Genomic DNA, 21,101 nt, shown 5'->3' with positions numbered 1-21,101 from the left:
TAATACTTTGAACTTTTTGTGCAAAACGGGAAACCAATAAAAAAATCAGTGACTTTTTCATAGGTCCTGTGAGTAACGACTTCAAGAGTAATATGGGTATAAGAAAAGTGACTTCTTTAAATATTTCCACAATACGTTGGATGGGCAAGAGAGCGACCCAATCCATCTCAAAAGAATTTTTCGTCAAGGATGTCCAGTGTCTCTTGTTTTGTTTGTGGGTTCTGTCGATGAATTTGCCAAGAAACTGAAGCGTAAATTCTCTGACTTTGGAGTAGTTTTTGGAGACTTAAGACACCTGCTAGACATTCATGCAGACGATATCACCTTGTCAGTAGAAGGGAATTGGGAATCCAAACTGAGAAAGAGTTATTCTTACTTTAATTTCTAGATTTAAAAAAAACATCGGGGATGGGATTGAATGTTAGGAAGACTGTATTCCTTCCTCTGGGCATATGGAAACCCGAAGAAAACTCAGAAATTGAGGGCTCCTTGATCAAGGGTAAAATCAATTTTCTAGGGATAAAATGGGAGAGAAATAGAGTATCAGATTCAAATATAAAACTCTAAATGCTTAGATTATTTCAATGGAGGAAATTATGTTTACAGACGCATATAGATCTTAACAATTCCTGTTAAATTCCCTCTGTCTGATATGTTGCAACTGCATCACCAGGAGTGGCGTTGTGGGCAGTGGAGAAAGAGGAAGAATGGCTCCAGATTAATTTCAATTATATTGCGGCACTCAAGAGACTAAGAAGTCAACTAGGTGGATGACTTGTTCAGCTTGGCCTTCTATTGACAAAAATATACAAGAAGGTTTTTAATTATCTGTCCTGCTACCCAGAAAAAGAGTGATCCCAAATAGCTCAGTATACAGATACATCATGACTGTAGAAAAATATAATTTTTCAAGCATCTCCAACGTTAACTCGAGCTCCACTGTAGACGTTATAAGGAAAAATATTAAAAAGAAAGCTTTCTTTGCACCGAGTGAAAACCCTGCAAAACTGGAATCGGAAGCGATAAATAAAGAAATTCATACAATTCATGATATAAAATCTAATCAAACAACGGGACTATTACTTGGGAAATTTCGATATCCGCTTAGGTTGGCTAAACTGTATCTATACCCAATACCATGGTATTTAAAGATTACATATAACCCTACAATTTTTTAACGCAGTATTAGTATGTACAAAGTATATGGATCGCCTAGATCTCCCACCAATATGGGAGAAAATAATAATGCAGTCGACAAAAAATTTCAGAGTAGAAAATAAATTTACGGCCCAGTTCCAAGTTTCAACAGAATGTTTTTTCTGTACACCTTGCAAGGATTGTGGGAGGATAAACAATTCAGCCCTACATGTTTTCGTGGAGTGTCAAGCGATATTTGAGCTGCTGAGTTTATTAATGCATCATGATAAGTTGTTGTGCTTGGAGAGTTTGCCTTCAAACCATGTGAATCCCATATTTTGTTCGGGATTCCTATACAAAGAAATCCAGCCCGGAAATTCTTGCGGTAAGTTAAGCATTAATAAGTTCTAAAGCTCTTATAGCAAGTCCACTTATATCCGACAATGAAAACGATTAGGGGAAATTAGGAAGATAATTATTGCATCTGCAGCAAGATATGCCGCTTTTCCCTTGGGCATTCCTAGGAAAAATTCATTGGCTTGGGAATTCGCCTCGGATTTGGTTCGATATATTCTTTCTTGGGTGGTTAGATATTATCATAAACTAAAGACTATAATAGATAGATTCCGGAAAGTAAAGAATGAGATGAGCATCGTCTTTTGATATTATTATGATGATCGTTCTTTGGTGTTTTTTTTTTTGTTTCTTTTAAGTTGTTTATGTTACTCGGTTGTATGTACATTTTTGATTTTAGAAAGTAATTTTAATTAATACGTGTATGTTTTAACTATATGAATGTTTGCATATTTTTTATGAGAATTATTTTGTGGTGTTTTATGTTTCAAAGAAATACAAATGAGATAGTGGGCTCTAATTAAGGGGGAAAATTTTTAAACTAGAATGTTTCTTTGTGATTTTTTTTTTGTATTCCCTCTTAATTTTGTTCTTTCCTGATGTTATGTATGTTTATTATATTTTTTTGTGAAATAAAGCCCATAAAAAAACACACCCACACAAAAGCTCCCATTTAACCAAAACAAAAAAAAAATTACAAGTACGTATGCATTAAATTGTGCAGCACATGTCTTGATTATTGGCCACATTTAATTATAATTAATTTTTTATATGTATTGCTTCCTGTGGACGCTTCTGACTTTCTAGTTTTATTCGTTTATTAACTGTACTTTTCTCTTTCTTTTTATTATTTTCTGTTGAATAATAATTTAGGCATATAATTTCTATAAACCTTATTTGACAAACTAATAATACCATTTTGTACACTCAAATTATAATAATTATAATGATTGTATTATTATTCACACAGTTCACTTTGTGCTTCTTTTTCGTACTTATTCCCTCCGTGCAACCAGAAGTTATTCAAGACTTATCTTATAATAAATCGATGGCCTTTATGATAATACCTTTGTAGTTATTTTGTTGCTTATAGAATAAGGCTTTAAATATTGTAAGGATTAGTCTCCGTTAACGTAGTGTAATCCCACACTTTCGCATAATATTATTTAAGTTTATAGTGTAAAATTCACTTTAGTATTTAATATTTAAAAAGAAAATTCGTTTTTTTTCAACTTTATATTTAAAAAAAAAGAAGAATTATTTAATATAGATAATAAAACAAAATATTAACAACTATTTTATATAGAATAATCATTTTAAATCATGAGGGAATAGCAACTATATATCAGTTGGTTGTGGATAAAGACCTTATTTTTTCACCTTATATTTTTGTAGTTGTTATAGATTTTTTGTCTGTGGGCCCTTGATTCCTGTAGTATTTACAAATTATTATACATGTAAATTAGAAATTTTAGTAAGGCAAAAATGATTCAAAGTTAACTATGATCATAAAACTCAGTTTGGGTTATTGTGTAAATTCTGTTGAGCTCTTTAATTTTAGTTCCCTCTTTTCCCTAAAAATAAAAGGGCATATAGCAGATTAATTGATGACACTTTTCTTACTATGTGGAGTGATTACGATGGTTTTTTTCTACTTAAATAATGATTTCGAAGACTGACGATGAAAGAAGATCAGGAAAAAATTAATATTTATTTCCCTTCTATTTTCATACATAGATGAATGTATGTAAAAGAACTCATAAATAAAGAGATATAAGAAGATTGGGTATGATATGAGCAAACGTAATAAATCAAGCCATATCTAAAAACAAACAAAAGGCTCTTATTTCTTCCTTTGCTTAATTTATAAGGATGTTTTACTCATTATTAAGCTGTTGATACAAACAGACAGAGTGGAATGGGTTTTAATACAATCATTATAATTAGAGTGTACAAAATGGTATTATTAGTTTGTCAAATAATGTTTATAAAAATTATATGTCTAAAATATTCCGTCCCTTTCACCTGTACTTTCTACATTATTAAAATGTTAAAGAAATTTATTAGGTATGTATTTTGGTTTTTACTACAGTACTACATATTGGTAGTGCATAAACATAAAAACAATATCGAACAAAAATCAAGAAAAGGAACAACTCCCAATTTTTTTATTTTTTTTAAATATTTATATATTGGACTTTACCAAAAAGAAAAAAGTGTAGAATTTTGTATTGTAGGATATTTTTTATTTATTCATTTAAATAAGAAAACACCTTTTATCGCCCTTCATGGACGCGTTTTGATTTGTTCATCTGTAAAATATCGAGAGAGAAATTGATTTTATATGTTGTTCTTTTAAAATTATCAATTATATTTTATAAAATTAAGTATGGCTGATTATTTCAAATATTTCAACAACAGTGCTCTAATTTGCCCAACATTATGAGTATTAAGTCTTAAAAAAGTCCAAAGTAAATAAATATATTATTCTTTTTGTACTGTGTATCACAGACATATACTTTGATTTATTTGTTCATTTGCAATAAATCTCCTTTTTTGATAACAGTTGTCTAATATATTACTATGAAATATACTTCCAGAGTTCATTTATGCCAATTAAGAAACACTATTATATATATATTTATCATTTTGGATTGCAAAAAATGATGTATAAAGTGCAAAATACAACATATCCTACAATGCTAAACTTTCGTTATTACAGTAAAGTCTAATATTCATACTGCTCAATATTGTATAGACGTAATTGAGTTAATTATATAATTTGTAATTAAAATTTGTGGGGTGAGTTAAGACGATCAAGAACTTTAGCTAAAGTTGAAAATCTGTATTTGATTTAAGATACTTATATAGGCCCCTTTCAAATAGAGTAAGTTTATTTCTCATTTTTTAATCGTAAATATCCATTTTTGGCAACATTAAAGCACTGTTTCCGACAGACTCCAAGGTTCAATAAGTATAATTTGTTGTTATAAAATGAAAGTAAATTGTGTAAGAATATGAATATATTCTACACTCAATTTTTACAAAATTCTAGCTTGCTTTTGTGTTAAAATTAAAAAAAAAAAAATCAAGGATTTTTTGTGAGCAACAGCCTTCAACAGCTACTTCAATTATTAAAATAAAATCAATAAGTACTATTCGTTTTTTGAGATTTTGTGAAGGAAATGCATAATTTCTTAGAAAAGTAATTATCATACCATTTCAAAAACAAATTCTACATTGGAATGTTCTATTTTATTTTTATTTTATAGTACTTAATTATGAAAAAATATTTTTTTTCTATCTTTTAATGATGTTGCTAACATGCAAAACTACAATTTAAGTCCATTACGGTAATATCATAAGCCCATATCTTGAAAATTGCTCTTGAAGGAGAAAATATGTAGATTGAAAAAAAATTTACATATTTGTAATTTCTGAAAATAGTATATTTGTTTTAATTTGTTCTCAGAGCCAGCTTTAATTTGACAATTATTATTTTACTATCCTTCTAATACAACCTTTATTTTTTTTAATAATTTCTCTTTTTTGTATAATTATTTAACCTTCTGTTAGTTAACATCTTTTTATAATGTGATTCGTGAACTGGGTAAAAATAAACAACAAAAATAAAACTTATTTAATTTCATAATAAACAGTTGCACGATTATAACAACTACGTAATTTAAATTTTGTATCCTTTGTTTAACTTTTCCACCCATTTTGTACCCATAAACATCAATTGAAATACTTTAAAATCTTTGATGAATATAAACAATCATGAAAAAATAAATCCTTATATCCAAATAATATTAATAACACGAGTTCGGGGATTTACATTCTTATTCTTATCATAAAAACATTAAAATTTTATTTTTCATGAAAGACTCTGTCAAATATTTATGACTCTATGCGAACTTTGGGAATCAAATTAGTATCCCTCTGTCTTGGATGAGGTTGTGTGTATTTTACAAAGTAAAATCAACAATTTTGTAATCTTAAGTCCCCAGTCCTCACATTGAAAAAATGAAAAATTCAAGAAATTGAAAGGGGAAAAAAGGAACGAATTTCAAGCAAGGCAGAATTAACTAAGTCTCAATTAAAAGGGCCAAAATATAAGAATAAATCCCAATTAAGGCATTATTAAGAAAAATAGTGTATGACAACTAATTCGATTGAATGTTCAAAGGTATAAAAAGCATATTTACAATCTCTGGGTGTATAATATCCCAGTTTACTAACAGAGGGTAAAGGAAAACCTGATACTTGGATCGCAAAAGAGAGAAGAAGTATGACATTTGTAGTTGGGTTAATAAAAGTTAACATGTGCATTTGTATAATGTATGGTGAATTTGACATTTTTTGTTCAATATTTAATAGTTAGTTGTGCTGTAAACTTCTCCCTCTGAAGTAAGCATTATCCCCTATCTTTGGGCTCAATTAAAGGTTAATATTTTCGTACAACATAATATTAAAAAAATAGATCGTTAAATAGCTAGATAACGAAGAGATAATTGTTCAAATAGCTGTTAATGAGGAAGAAGAGAGGGAGGAACAGACGTATGGTGCATAAAAATGAAACCTCCAACAATCCTCAACCCCAGTCAATCATATTAATAGAAAAAATATTTTATCCCTACTTCCAATTCCGTCTCTAGAAGGAATATAACGGATCCAGTTTATTCCATGATACCTCCAATATTTGATTGACGGTTAAATACTGGATTCTAACTCTAGCCAAGTATCGTATGGAGTCTTCCTAAGTCGTTTCACTTCAACTCATTACCTTGGGAAATTATCAACATTTAGTTCTCAAGCATAAATAATTGTTAGGGATCCCCTAACAGGTGTAATTTAGGAATAATATTAAGTCTGACTGGATTAACATGACGATTCAACTTGAAGCAATGTCAATGCGTGGACTTGAATCTCGATTTGGATTAATACTTTTGATTGAGGGAAAGATATGAGAATACAGCAGAATATTTATTTGCCAATATTATTTTCCACCTCTCCGAATGGTTTGTTAACAATCAAGAAAATTTTAAATTAATTAAGAATTAAAGTTAATTCTTAAATAGATTCTATAATTTTGCTATTTTGTTAATTGATAAATAAAACTATAAATTATAAATGAAATCTTTAATTATAGAATCAATGAGAAATTGAATTTATTAACAATGGAGTGGTAAATTGTTAGCTTCTTAATCCTGGAGGATTCAAACATTTTGTATTCTTAAAATTTTATAAGCTATCGATACGAAATTCTAAGGAAGTCTAATCTATAGACAACCATGTCCATTAAAATGTCAAACTAAATGAAATATTATTTTTACAACTGAAGGAATAACCCTATTCTCTACAAAGAGGATAACTTTCTAATTGTAGAACAGTAATACAAAGGTGTCTAAAAAAGACGGTGTGATATAAATTATTATTAACAAATCCAACCAAAAAATTAATAAAAATTGAGCATCAACATCACTTATCGTAGTACGAATGATAGCTATTGATTGTTCAAGTTAATATAGGTTTTAGAGTTGCCGACAACTTCTCTTCATAATTGATTCAACATTTTATCACGATAATATTAATTTTTATATGGAAAAGTCCCAATGAAAGATGAAATGAAATGAGGAAATAACTTTGTGAAGTCGACGATAGGAGCAAACAAAACCAGATAATTATAACAAATCTCTGAAAAGTTTATATTTTCCCAAGGGGTTGAGTTAAAATTAGATACTTGATAATAATCAGAAACCAGATAGATATTTAACGTAGAATCGAACATTAGATACATGGAATAAATGACATAATATTGCCGAACTAGATCCGTTATATTCCTTCCTGAGACGGAGCTAGAAGAACGAACAATATACTAATGTGATTGAGAGTAAGGGGGGCAGGTTCCTCTTTCTAATTTTATTTTATGTACTGAGCTTCTATTACTTACTCTCTTCCTCTGAGATGTATAAAGGGCTGTTGTTTTAAAATTTGACGAGTCTATGTTAATCTTTGTCTATGAACAATTGTTTCGCAGATAAAAAAAACAAGTAATATTTGGACGGGTCATGGAGATTGGAGCATGCCTGGGAGAAGTCTGTAGAGTAACAAGGATACTATGTTGAAAAATAAAATCAAAAGATAGGAAAAAATGTCTTGTATCTTTGTTAGGTTTGAAACTTTTCAGATCACCCTCATTTTTGAAAATGATTTCAATCCAGATTCATAGGAAGGGGTTTTAAAAGTTAATGATAATTATAACGGTTTTTTAATTTTTCATAACTATTTAATTCTAACTAACAAAACTTCTTAAGTTTATGTTTGTAATAATAATAATTCACTGTTTTTAAACAATTATTTGTACAGCATCCCTTTGACATAATTGCTCATAATCTATATTCCTCGTAAATCTACACTAACTGAGAACATATTTAACCCGATTGAAGGTCAAATATTATGCATTTAGTAACAAAATGTTAAAAGTTTATGAACTTCGGTAATAACTTAGCATTATTGAAGTAATTGGAGGAAAGGCATGCCATTACAATTTGAAGACATCACTCATGAGAAAAAAAAGTTTCAAAATATTACTATTCAGATCATGAATGTACAGTGTTAATGCTGTGATCGAAGGAAAAAACTCTCCAGCTATTTTTATGCATTATATGTATCGGTAAAATTGAATTTATGTTCATTTCTATGTAAATATAAAATAGGGTGCAACAAGATTCCTTTTCCAAAAGGCAATAAATCAAGTTTTATATTTTAAAATTTTTCCTTCGTAATGATAGTGCACATTCATAGTTTTGTTTAAATAGTTTTGAAAATCATATCAGATAGAGTACGTCCCTCATTCTCCATAAACCAAACTTCGGTATTTAAAAATTGATTGATTTTTTAATTTTTTGTTTCTCTTTAAGTTACTTTTCATTCAGAGGTTTCAGAGGTATATTTATTTATGCAAAATATATACAGAATTTAACTAACAATATATCTAATTCATAGAGTTGTTTCATTATTATATAAAGGTTTGGAAGATTAAATCTCGAAATAGAAAGAGATAATATGACGTAAGGGCCAAATCGTATATTATACTTTTATGGTTAGGTACTAGGTACTTTCACCTAAAACTATTATGCCTCAGCACATTTCACCGCAAGGATATTTTGTCTCAATATATAAATAAATTAAAAAAAGTTGCTAAAATGTATTTTTGGTAGAATTTGATGTTCCCTTTGATTTATTTAATTCAAAATATGCAATGTTTATCACTATGTTTGAAACGTCTTAAATGCTTAATTTCGCTTTCTCAATGATTCTGTAAGAATTTACACGTATCTATAACTTGGATACAGAACTCCTGGCTCTAGTGTATTCTAATAAAGATGGAGAGTAATCTTGTAGATTTGTTGCTGAGTGATAATTGTAACTCCTTGTTGGCTCAAAGTATTATTGAGGATCGACATTGGAGTAATGCTTACCTATGTTCTTTTTATTTCCTCTTCCCCTCCTAACAGCTGCTTGTAGCCATGAAACGCCATGACAGCTAAGCTACTTACCTCATTTATTTTGTCAGGGTTATCATGATCATTTTCGGTTTCTTTTTTTTTAACAACCACTAAATACTAACGATTTTCATCATAACATACCCGATGGTCTGTTGAAATCTGAAAGCTTAATAATTCAATCATTAATCACGGTTGTGTGATTGAAGTTAATTCATTTTTCTATATATTAAAGCCTAAAAAATTTGTTACAAAACAAGCCTGAGCTCTCTAGCTTAAGTACAAATTGAGAAAATGGCACTTGAGCGTGATCGACGAATTCCTATTTGCGCACTCCAAGCAGATGAGCGTCTTCCAGGACCACCTTCTACGCCGTCAGCAAGTCTGAAACGTTGGCGAGGAAGAAAGGCTCCATCATAGTGGCTAAAATGGATACGGAGGAGTTAAAGAAAAAATCTCCTTCAAGTCCATGCGGGCCCATGCAAGTGATGTCGGGGTTTTACATCATTCTGACCAAAGAACTATCAAAAAAAGTGGGTGGAAAGAGTCTTGTGTTGGTGCCGAGGTCACTTTTGACACCAGCAATGAAAGAAACCCATCTTCTCCGTTGTAACACTCTTTTGCACCCTTTTTAAAGACTTTTGGACTCTTTACAACCCTGATAGCAAACATCTTGAATACACCTTTCGGGTGGATTTCGAGGGGTAGGCTGTTAGTGTCTGTCATACAAATAACGAGGCCCTGAATACTACTGTCAGCTAGCACTGGGGTGCCATGACAGAGTGTCATCGGATGTCAGGTCTTCCGCCGCCTGGAATCTGTAATTGTTGCTATAATAATGATTAAGAGAGCTCAGATCCGCATATATTTATAGTATTAATTTTGTTGAAATTCACTTGTTAATTAATAAAATATGTCTTGTTGAAGTTTAAAATTCAAAGTGTTCAGATTAAAATGGAACACTCGGTATTATACGAGTATGTATACCTTTTTTCCCCTTTTCAAGAAGAAATATGGAGGATTATATCAATTAATCATCACATATGTTGAGTCCACTATAATTATATTAAATATTTCTCTATATGTAACTATATATATAAAAAAAAGGATAATATATTTTGGCCCCATGATATATGAAAATTGTATTAATATGTAAAAAAAAAAAAGGAAATTTAATTAGGCTATATAATAAGAATTATACACTCATATATACTGATATATATACAATGTGTGTATACATCGTGCGGCTGTTGTTAAACAACAAATTTTCAGCTCCTGCAATAGTTACACAAGCAAAGTATCCAGTACAGTACACAAGTTTGCCAGCACGGCATACTTTCTCTCTGTATCTCGAAATTAGAGACAGTGACAGAGGATAGTTCAAATTCAATCATTGCGACCTTAATCAATAATAAGGATATAACTTCGGTACGTCAAGCCTAGGGACTGAGGAAGGTTATTCGGTTAATTAGCGCTTGGAAGTGTCACGACAGTAGAAAGCAGGTTCCATAGTGTAGAAAAAGTTGTGAATTTGGCTCTAATGGAGTAGAAGGAGGGAAGGGGGTGAGTTCTCTCGGAGCCCATCCGTTGACATAGGGATGAGGCCGGAGGAGATCATATCTAATTATGTAAGGCATTACAACTTTTCTTATATATACCATGAATCAGGACAGTAGAATTACTTTGTACGGGAGTCGTAGTGTGCAAATTCGTACTGGTGTATTTCTTCTTGCACAACGATTAAATCTGATTAAAGTGAATTCAAAGCCTTATTGAAGTACTTTTACACTTAGTTTTCAGTGTATAATCATGGTTCTTATTCAAACTTAATCATTTTTTACCTAATAATAAGTCTTAATAATATATTACATTAATTTTCATTTGATTTTGTGATGATTTTATCGATCATAATTGCTGGAATAAGTTTACAGGTAGGATTGTATAATCAGAAGCTTTTAATGTATATGCCTATACTTAACAACTAAATAATAATAGTAAATAAGCAATAACTAAAAAATAAACACGTCTACTTTAAATAATGTAATTTAAATTAAGTTTCTAATTTAAAAAATATGAATAAATTAAATTTTGTAATATTGACACTTAGTTTACAGTCTATAATTATGTTGCCCGTTCAAACATAATTATTTGTTTGTTAAATATATGAAGTCTTGATATATTATATAATTAAGTATTACTGAATTGTATTATAATTTTATGGATCACAATATTAGTTTTTATAACCGTCATTTCTAACGATTGGGTAGCCTATCGCAACCTTGGCAATGAGAAAGAGATGGCAAACTTTACTGTTGTGCATAATTATAAGTTTGTGGATCCATTAACTGGAGAACATACTCAAACGATTGAGTCTTTGTTGAGTCATTTCAAGGGTATGCTCAGACGGTTAGGACTAATGAATACCTCTAAAGAGCTTTTTCAGACATATCTCAACGATATATGTGGAGGAAGTATTTAAAGATAATTAGTCATTTTTATAGAATTTTTGAGGCATTATGAGCCAATATCCGATATAAGGTTCTTTCATGTTTTTCATTTATTTATTTTAAGTTAATTTATGTCCCACTTTTTTTACCTATTTCCTGTTTACATTTTCTTTTGGAAGGATTCCGAATGAAACGAATTTGGGCTGCTTTATTTTAATATTTTTGATTAATTTTTTAATACTTCTTTTCTTTATTTAAGTATGCCCTTCCGCTCAATGAGACCTTTCATCTACTTTGATGCCCCTTCGAAGTGCTAATTATACGAATAACTCGAAATGTCGAGATCCTTCTATTTGTTTTTACAGTCAAGGAACTCTTTTTCTACTATTTGAGGGATATCAGACACACTGGTATTGAAAGGGTTGCTTGTAATGAAAAAAGAAATAAAACTTTCATTCCAGAAATAACTTTTTATTTTCACAGTAACCTTTTTCAAATGCCCTTTTTCCAAGCCACATAAATCATCTGTGTTAATTTAATTTGCCACTTCTTCAAGTAATTGGGGTAGTGTTGCAAACATGTATAATTTATCTTGGTTAAAATGGTGTTCCAGAGTACCAATTTCATTTTGATGATATATTTTCAGAAAAAGTTATTAACAGTTCTTTCTTTACACTGTAATCCTGTAATGATACTATTAAATATTAAAAAATTTCGAACAGGTAAGCCAATTTGCAGAAAGTAAATTCATCAATAAACAATGATTCATATTTGCTTGAATTTTGAGAAACAAGAAATGCTTTCAATTCTTTTCTCAACTCAAAAACTATCTTCAATCCCTTTCCTCTCTAGAGCCACCTTAACTCTGTGTGAAACAATAAGTACTTCATTTGTTAACCTCGAACCTTTGCATAAAACTTTGAAGAGCCGTGTTGCACGTGGTCTTGATTTAAAAATGTTTACTACTATAATCACACCCACTACTTTTACTTTTCAAAAATTCAATGTTTTGATCTTTCAAATCAGAGTGCTAAGTTTGGAATTATCTTTGAAAATTAGCTGGGTTTATAGGCTCATGAGAAAGAACTTCCAAACATATTATACACTGTGGTCTCTCCACACCTGCAATAACAATCTATAGTACATTCTTGTTTTCACTCATTTTTAGAGGGTTTAGAATCACTCAAACATGTAGCACCACAAAGTCAAGAATCAATTTTGAATTGAACAAAACTCTCTATTCAAGCTACATTCTTGAGTAATACGGCACCCACATATATAATTTATACTTCTTTTTTGACATAATATAAAATAAAGTATTCCAGTCGACAGATAAACAGAAATTAATATATTATTGTTGCATGGGGATTAAAAAAAACATACTTTTATGTAGTGGTAAATTAAAGAATATATCCTCTGTAATGGGTTAAATAGGTTAGCGCTTTCTATAGTCAGTACATCGGTACCACTCTAGTACAGTGGTAAAATACAAGATTAATATATATTACGTGTTATATGTATATAATATGTAGTTTTTATACGGAAGTGTCATAACTTCCATATGTCTTCAACGAAAAAAAAGAAAATTAGAAATGAATGTTTGAGCATTAATCTTTTATTATTTCTAGCTTATACTAATATCATTTCTCTTATGTATTTTGTTGTTCTTTTTTTTTACATGTTTTCTTTCTTAACATATGCTTGAGGCTAATAAAAAGATGTTATTACTTTTTTTTTGTTTTCTACACTTGACACAAGATAATGTGTCAAGAGTAGAAAACAGTTCATTTATTTACGAGTGTAAGTTTTACATATCAAATTATATTTTTACTCAAATAAACTATGTTCTATATATTATTTAATAGTTCAATGGTTAAAAAAAACTTTTCAAAATTTAAGTCAAATTATTTATTATTTAACTCTTGCAGCTTTCTATTTAAATTACCCTCCTATGTTTCTCTGATGGGTTAAGCCAACCGAACATTGCCTCTCGTATGGTCATTAAATTTTATACTCACCCTTTGTTTTAGGGGCCAAAATAACTCGCCGTCAAAAAAATTCCATAGAGCAACGTGTATATATTAAGTTTGAAATAAATTAAAAATTCATAATTCATTAACAAACTAATAAATTTTTCATTTAAATACGTTATAAATGTAAATGTAAAAATTTTAATAAAAATATCCAATATATAAATCCAAGCCATATCAAAAAAAAAAAAAAAAAAAGTCTACTATGAAATATTGTATTCTTATTCGATGAATAGTATGAAAAATACCTTCCCTAAGGTTAGATGTTGCCTCATCATAAAATATATCGAGAACTCAATGTAGCATGAAGATCAGTCATATACCAGGCTATCAAATTCCGGCCACATCTTCGAAAATATTATGTGGGAAATAAACAAAGTGTTTAATGGAGGTCAAATTGGAGATGGCATACTTTGGGGGACCAGGGTTAAGTAACTCTCACGTAAAGAACTGTATTATTTATTTAAAGATGAAAAAAGTACTGGGCTGAATTCTTGGATATAATTTTCTTCAGATAGATCTTTGTCGAATTCCTCATCCATAATTATTCTTTATCAAGTAAATTTTAGGTAGTTAGTTTTGAGTTCAATTTTTAACCTAATAACATTTTATTCATTGGGGTTGAACTTGTATTGTCACGCTGATAGTGTTACTTATTTATCTCTCTGTGAGGAAAAAACAATTTAATAGCTTCTTAGTGATTTTAAAGTGTATGTGGAATATATGAGTATGACTATCCATCACAGTACCTTACTTTTGATTTTAAATTGGACCAAGTATTTTGTTAAGGCTGTAGATTCGGTAAAGTTCTGTCATCCTCAATCCCAATTATTTTTTGAGGAGTTATGTAGTTAGTGACGTAAAACATACGAGAGGATATTACTTGGAATAACACTGAGTCAATTTTTAAGAGGAAAATGAGCTCGTCCTTCCCAGGAAAACCGCCCGACGAACAATATGTACTAGGTGAATAGAAGAATATACACGAATCAAATGTATGTAAATGAAGGTGGAAAGAAGAATATTCATGAACCAATTGCAATTAAAAGTAAATATATTACAGATTCAAAAACGATCAGGTCTGGCTTTCAGAAGATGCAAAGAATTTAAATTGACCCAATAAGAAATAGAGTATACATTGACTCGAAAGATAAAGAAAATAAACCGTTCTAATGTTTTCACTCAAAAGGGAAAAATTTCAAGAAAGTTTTTGAATTACTAGCACTCCAACAAGAAGAGATTAGGTGGTTTTTGAGGATTGGAAAATCTTAGAACAGCTTAAATTATTGTGAAGGTAATTGTAAAATGGCTCTTAAACAGACACGACGTCTCTAAAGGAAGTTATACAGAGTTGGGTGATATTATTAGGTCCGTAGAAGAGATTTTATACTCCCTAACCCCAGAAAATCAAAAATAAAATAAAATTGGAGTTCTTAAAAAGATTAAACAAAATATGTTCTGGAAGATTAAAATTTTCTTTAAAACCAAAAAGGAGATTGCCTTCAATAATTCTTGTCAAAGGCAAAAAGGTTAAACTAATATTTGATATGCAACTGATACAATGTTGTAGATTCTGAAGTTTGGTCATATCAAATCTGCCCCGAAAAGAATATCCTATATGGATTTTGTCAAATATTAACGAAATTAGCTAGGTCTGAACCAGATAATTGAAGGTGCTGAGGAAAAGGCACTATTGAAACAGACTGCCGTTGTAGAGAGAAGGAGAGTATTGGAGAAGTCTAAGATGAATTCTTTTTGTCTAGGACAGAAAAAGGTAACAATTCGATTATATCAAGTCCAGAAGAAGTAAAAGTTGATGAACATACATCGATCACGCAAATAGATTATCTGAGGGAAGTTTTGGAAGCTGAATCAACAAGACTTGATCCAAGAAGAATACAAAAAGAATATTGGAGAATCCAGAAGAAGATCCAAAGAAGAGGTCCAAAGATATCAACACACTAGTGTCAGATGTCATTTCACCTAACTAATAATAGGGAAGGGAAATTTTTCAAATTATAGAGGCATATTTCTTTTAAATTCATCTGCCGATAATATATTGTCCTCCAGATTGATAATATATCCATAACTAAAAGATCCACGCCTGACTTTGAATAATCCCTCAACAATAAAGAAACACACTTTGTAGCTAGTAATTTCTTAATATATTTCAAAACAAAAAAAAAATAGTATCTGCTAACTCTGTCCAAATAAATCTATGGAATTGTTCAAGCTACGTAATGAAGAAAACGTTAAAATTACACTGATTACAGAACCTCCTTTCAATAATAATATTATTCAACAAAGTAATCATGGTTTTAGTAACTATTTACTCCCATGTTTTCAACAGGCACTGCTGCTAGGGTGAGCTTAATGGTTTCAAAGGATCAGGGTTGCATATTATGGAAGCCAGAGAGAAAAAGGAGAGTAATATATCTAGACAAGCGTCATCACTGGAGAAATATATGCACTGACTCACAACAGGTTATAATGGCGGCTATTAAGGAAGAAAATAGAAACAAAAATCCTAACAAATGAGTCAGGAACTTTTCAATTCAGGAAAAGTTAAAGAAACTTATCTCAATCGATTTTAGCAACCTCACTCTTCATAGACAAGGCCCCAAAGAAAATGTGAATGAAAGGACTGAGACATATATGATGATGCTATATCGATAAATGATATAAATAATTCACTTGTGGAGGAAGTATTTAGCTATTTCAATCATTTAAAAAACTTGGAACTGATGGCTTTGCCCTATTATTTAAAAAAAAATTATTAGATGAGTACTATAATAGGATAATTATACATATTCAAAAGCATACAGACTAATTACCTCAGTAAACACAATTGTTAAAGGACTAGAAAGAGTAAAGAAAAATTGTATTGGTATATCAAATCGCTGAAGCTAAAAATACCCTTAAATAATCAGTTTGGTTTAAAAAGAGAAAAGTCTAAAGATTGGCGAATCGCTAAAGTGGTTGATGAGGTCAAAAGTGCCGTTTTTAATAAGAGGTATGCCGTAATCGTTTTCTTCAACATCAGGGGAGCATTAGATAACCTACTTTACGGTGCCATAAATTTTTTTTGGAAAATAATGGTCTATGCTCAATTCAATAGTACACACATTTTTGCCAATCTAACTGGTTTATAGTTGAGCCATATATCGGACCAAAGGTTTACAAACACAAGAGACATCAAATCTCAAGTATAGTCGGTATGGTTAGTGGCATCATAAAACTTAATGTACATTTTTTTAGAATGGGTAACTCCCTGAGCTAGATCTGTCGACTGAGTGAAGGAGATGATGAAACAATCTTATTCATAAATGTGGGCGTACAATGGAAGAAATGATTGAACTTGCAATGGAGTCTGTGGAAAAGAAAAGATCAATTTTAACTTTTGAGGATTTTTAATATGTTGTGTAATCCTTTTTTATTTTGTATAATAAAGGTAGAAACTCATAGAGGAACCTCTACCGGCTGATACCAGATTGAGTTCCGGTGTAGTGGGGTGTATCTAGGAGCTAAATAAACAAACTGTTTACTACCTATAAAATTGAGGTATATTTGGGAAAGGTGAATAAATTTTAAGTTTGAAAAATATAAATCGATATATTGTTCGTAGTTTTAAGTTCAGAACGTGTGTATTTCACTTGTAAACGACACGAGGGATAAAGTCGATATTTTAGCAATTTGAAACTGTATATCCCCATCATTCTTTCTGAATATGATGCTAAACAAATAATTGAATTTTATTCACCTGTATTTTAAAACTTTCAGGCTTCTAATCGAAAATAGCAGTTGGAGAAAATATTAAATTTGGGAGACTGTTGTCACAATTTCAAAATAATTGAATATTATATAATATATATAATTATATTTATAGGTCTATTTAGAGGAAAATAGAAACAAAGAATGATGGTAGAAGAAAAGAGAGAGAGAGAGAGATGATGTAGACAGAGACCGAAAGAGAAGAAAAGGGAGAAGAGACAAAGAATATCGTAAGAACATGCTTGTTTTTTTATTTTTCTTCTTTCTAAATTTCAGACTGATCTTTTAGACAATTTTGGATTCCAAATGTGTTAATACTCAAAACAGAGTTATATATATATATAAATTATAATAATATTTTTTTTTTTGGGGGTGGGGCACTTATGAAAATGCTAGGAAGTCTCATGCTTCCCCCCCAAAGAGGCTAGCTACTTCACTGGTCTATCCAGAATAAGATGCCCTTCCATCTGCCCTATTAATTTTTAACATTGATATATACCAAATATATGAAAGCATAATAATGATTCTTTGAAACCTCGATATTCAATTCAAGAATTAGTCGATAGCTCCAAAAATTAATGGTGGAAGTATATGATAGGTTAAAAATTATTAAATTGCGTCAAAATTTGTTAAATGATAGAATAGGAACATCTTGTATTTACAGAAACAAGTCTCGCAGATCCTAAAGAAATAATTTGTTATTTTTGCATTAATAATTCTATTTCTATATTGATATACATATATTTTATTTGATATTTGTTACGTAAGGAGGACTTTTCTCCTATTTTTAACAAGTCATTTATTAGTATTTTATACGATTATGAATAACTTAATAAAAGTGCATTCTTCTTGTACTTACTTTATTTAATTTTAAACAATTGTACATTTCTATTAATTTGGACGATTTATTTGTGTGAATAGAATGTAATGCTTATATAACAAAAAAGTATGAGACTACATAATTAATAAACTAATGTTCTTAATTACCTCTTTTACCATTTTTCGTATAGAATGAGATGTGAGCATCCACAGTCTTAGAGAATTCGTGTTTGTGATCGAGAGTAAATCCGATATATCGCCCATTTGATTATTTCTAAATAATTGGCGCATAGCAGTGACGTTGAATTTATTCTGTAAAGTGGAATTGGATTAGTATGAAAAGGCTTCTGAAGGAGTGGAATGAAAAAATAGTATTATATTATTATTTTTTAATAAAAAATGGAATTCCCAAATGTAAACCGAAATAAGACTGTTTTGTATCCTACAATGTCAAAAGCACTTGTATATTTAACTTTTATCCTTATTTTAAGCAAAAAAATAATATTTTTATAAGTTTTTTTTTGTTTAAAATTACAATAATAAATAGGTACAAAAGGTTCAGTTAAAATGTTTAATTACCTTATTACATACGGTAATGGCCGGAAAAACGAGGGATTTGTTTCTGGCGAGTGTGACTGAGACAGAAACAGGCTCAGATATAAAATGTCTTAATCGATCTGTAATTTGTATGATCATGACTGCAAAACAAACACTGAGCAAGAATATCCATAGATATCGTCGTCCTTTTTTACGACTTGTATCCGTAGCGGCTCGAAGACCAGATAGATTCACCTTAGCCAAATTGACATCATCGTCAGAGGTCTGATTCTGCCATAAAGCACCATCGCTTTGGGAAGTCGTGGAGGACGGATGTTTTATCGCATCTCGGAAGGCAAATGTAGAGGAAGGAGACACGCTTATCGTAGATGTGGAATCGAGTCCACTTTCAGATTGAACACCTTACAGAAAATTATAAAAAAAATATTAATATTTATATGAAATATTATAATAAGTAGTAATAGAATTCTGGAAGATTTATTTAGAAGTCCCGAGTTACTTCCTAAATGTATACAGATTTATTGATTTAAATAATTTTATAATCTTATTAACATTTGATCTTAAGCTATAAATCCTAAATATAATCATAAATATAAAAATGATCAAAATGTATTGCCTTAACAATTTATTTTTCAAGTATCATAAAGATCGTTTTATATGTCATTGGTCTCTAAAATCTATATTTCTTAAAGTAAAAAATGCATTTCCAGAAGCTAATTTTCATAAAATGTTAACAAGATTTACAAATATATTGTATGTATTTATCCTTCTGATATTTTTTATATACAGGTTCGGTCAATGTAATTTTCTTTTTCCAATAGGCTATAAAATATGTTTTATAACTCAAAAAAGTTCCATTTTTTGTTTTATAATGATACTACACATTTAAAGCATTGTTTAACGCCATTTTGAAGTCATATTAGATAGGTGACATCCTACATTGTTGAATAAACTGAATTTTAGATATTTTAGTATTTGGTGATTTTTTTGTTTCTCATTAAATTATTTTTCATAGAGGGGTTTCAGGAGGATAAATAATTTATCAAAAAAAGGGAGTTGAAAAATTTTTTTTTTTTGGAAGTGTAAATAGCCTCATGTTTTATTGACATAAACATGAGGCTATATTGCTACTTAATAAAAGATATAATGATAAATACTTGGTGCTGTGATTAATAGGTGCGTCTAATTTTTCTATCACTTTAACTTTGTGTTAAATAGAAAAAAAATATTTAAAGAAAAAGAGGAAATTTATATATTTCAAAAATAATTTACTCGTGAAAAAAAATTTAAAAAATAAATATATCCCTTTCGGTAACGTTAATTTTGAAACTTTTTTAAAATTGTAAAAAAACATTTAATAATGTTTTTTTTATTTGTCTCTAAAAGTCGTATTTAAACGAATTACGGATCCTCTTTTTGAAACAGAAACTTTTTTTGGACCACCCTATCATACATATATACCAATCTTATCAAAATATAATCATATTTATATATTTAATTAACTTTTCTTACATAAATATTTATCCTACAGTTTATTGACAAAAAATGCACTGAACATTTTTGCAATTATTAATGAAATGATGAATGCAATTTAAGTTGTTGTCAAAAATAATAATGGAATTATTATTTTGTAGAATAACTTTGAATTGAATAAGAAAATATGTTTTTATGCGAAAAGTACAGAAATAATACTGAATAATAATTTACTTAGTTGTCTTGCTACATTTTGGTTTTATTGGATAAACACATAATGATTGAAAAATTATTTTGCTGTTTTCTCTTAAGGATTCAAGGAAATATGTGGACACTCAGCAAGAGAGAGAAAAATCCTCATCGTTCTTGATTTTCTTAAAATTGTCAACTGCCATATATTTTAAATTTAAAAGTCTAAGAGACGTTTTATTTAGTGGGAAAAAAACTTAATTATGTAGTATAACTATCCAATTATTCCAATATATTTTTTCATAATGTTAATTTATAGTGCTGTAATTGTAAGAATCTATCAGTTACGAATAATAAATATCCAAGGCTCTTCTCCATGAAAGTGTTAAGCCTTCCGAAAAGTCATAAACATAAATAAGTTGTGGATCAATGCCATCAAATGTGCGAATTTCACTAGAATCAACATAACTATTCAAGTTATTAAATTATAATAAATTACTAAAATTTATTACATATATTATTTAAGTTGAATGTATTTATATATATATATATTTTTTTACCCAACGTAACATCACTTTAAACAAGAAAATAAATATAGAAATAGATAAAAGAGCGAAAGAGCAGAAACATTCATGGAAGCTTTTGCATTTCGACGTTCGGATGATCTTCTTCTTTTGAACTTTGTAATTTAAGTGTTTCTTTAAAATTTCTCACAATCCGTAAAAATATGTCCAGTTTTCTACCATTAAAGGAGCATAACTTTTCTTCCGGAGATTTTCCGACAAAATAGTTGCACAATAACGACTTACTGTTGA

The 21,101-nt window shown here is 29.7% G+C and overlaps 1 protein-coding gene across 1 annotated transcript in view; it reads right to left on the bottom strand.

Moving 5' to 3' along the window:
- LOC121122051 (acid-sensing ion channel 2) overlaps positions 1-21,101 on the bottom strand; it is a 139,277-nt gene that overhangs the window by 71,933 nt on the left and 46,243 nt on the right. The window contains exons 3-4 of the mRNA XM_040717060.2: positions 18,646-19,025; positions 18,235-18,378 (exon numbers count right to left, since the gene is read on the bottom strand). Of these exons, the coding sequence (XP_040572994.1) occupies positions 18,235-18,378; positions 18,646-19,025 (524 nt within the window). The remainder of the gene's footprint in view (positions 1-18,234; positions 18,379-18,645; positions 19,026-21,101) is intronic.

The sequence above is a fragment of the Lepeophtheirus salmonis genome, chromosome 7, assembly GCF_016086655.4.
Source record: "Lepeophtheirus salmonis chromosome 7, UVic_Lsal_1.4, whole genome shotgun sequence".
In the NCBI taxonomy this organism is placed as follows: Eukaryota; Metazoa; Arthropoda; class Copepoda; order Siphonostomatoida; family Caligidae; genus Lepeophtheirus; species Lepeophtheirus salmonis.
The sequence above is the reverse complement of the archived record's forward strand: the minus strand, read 5'-3'. Positions and strand labels throughout refer to the sequence as shown.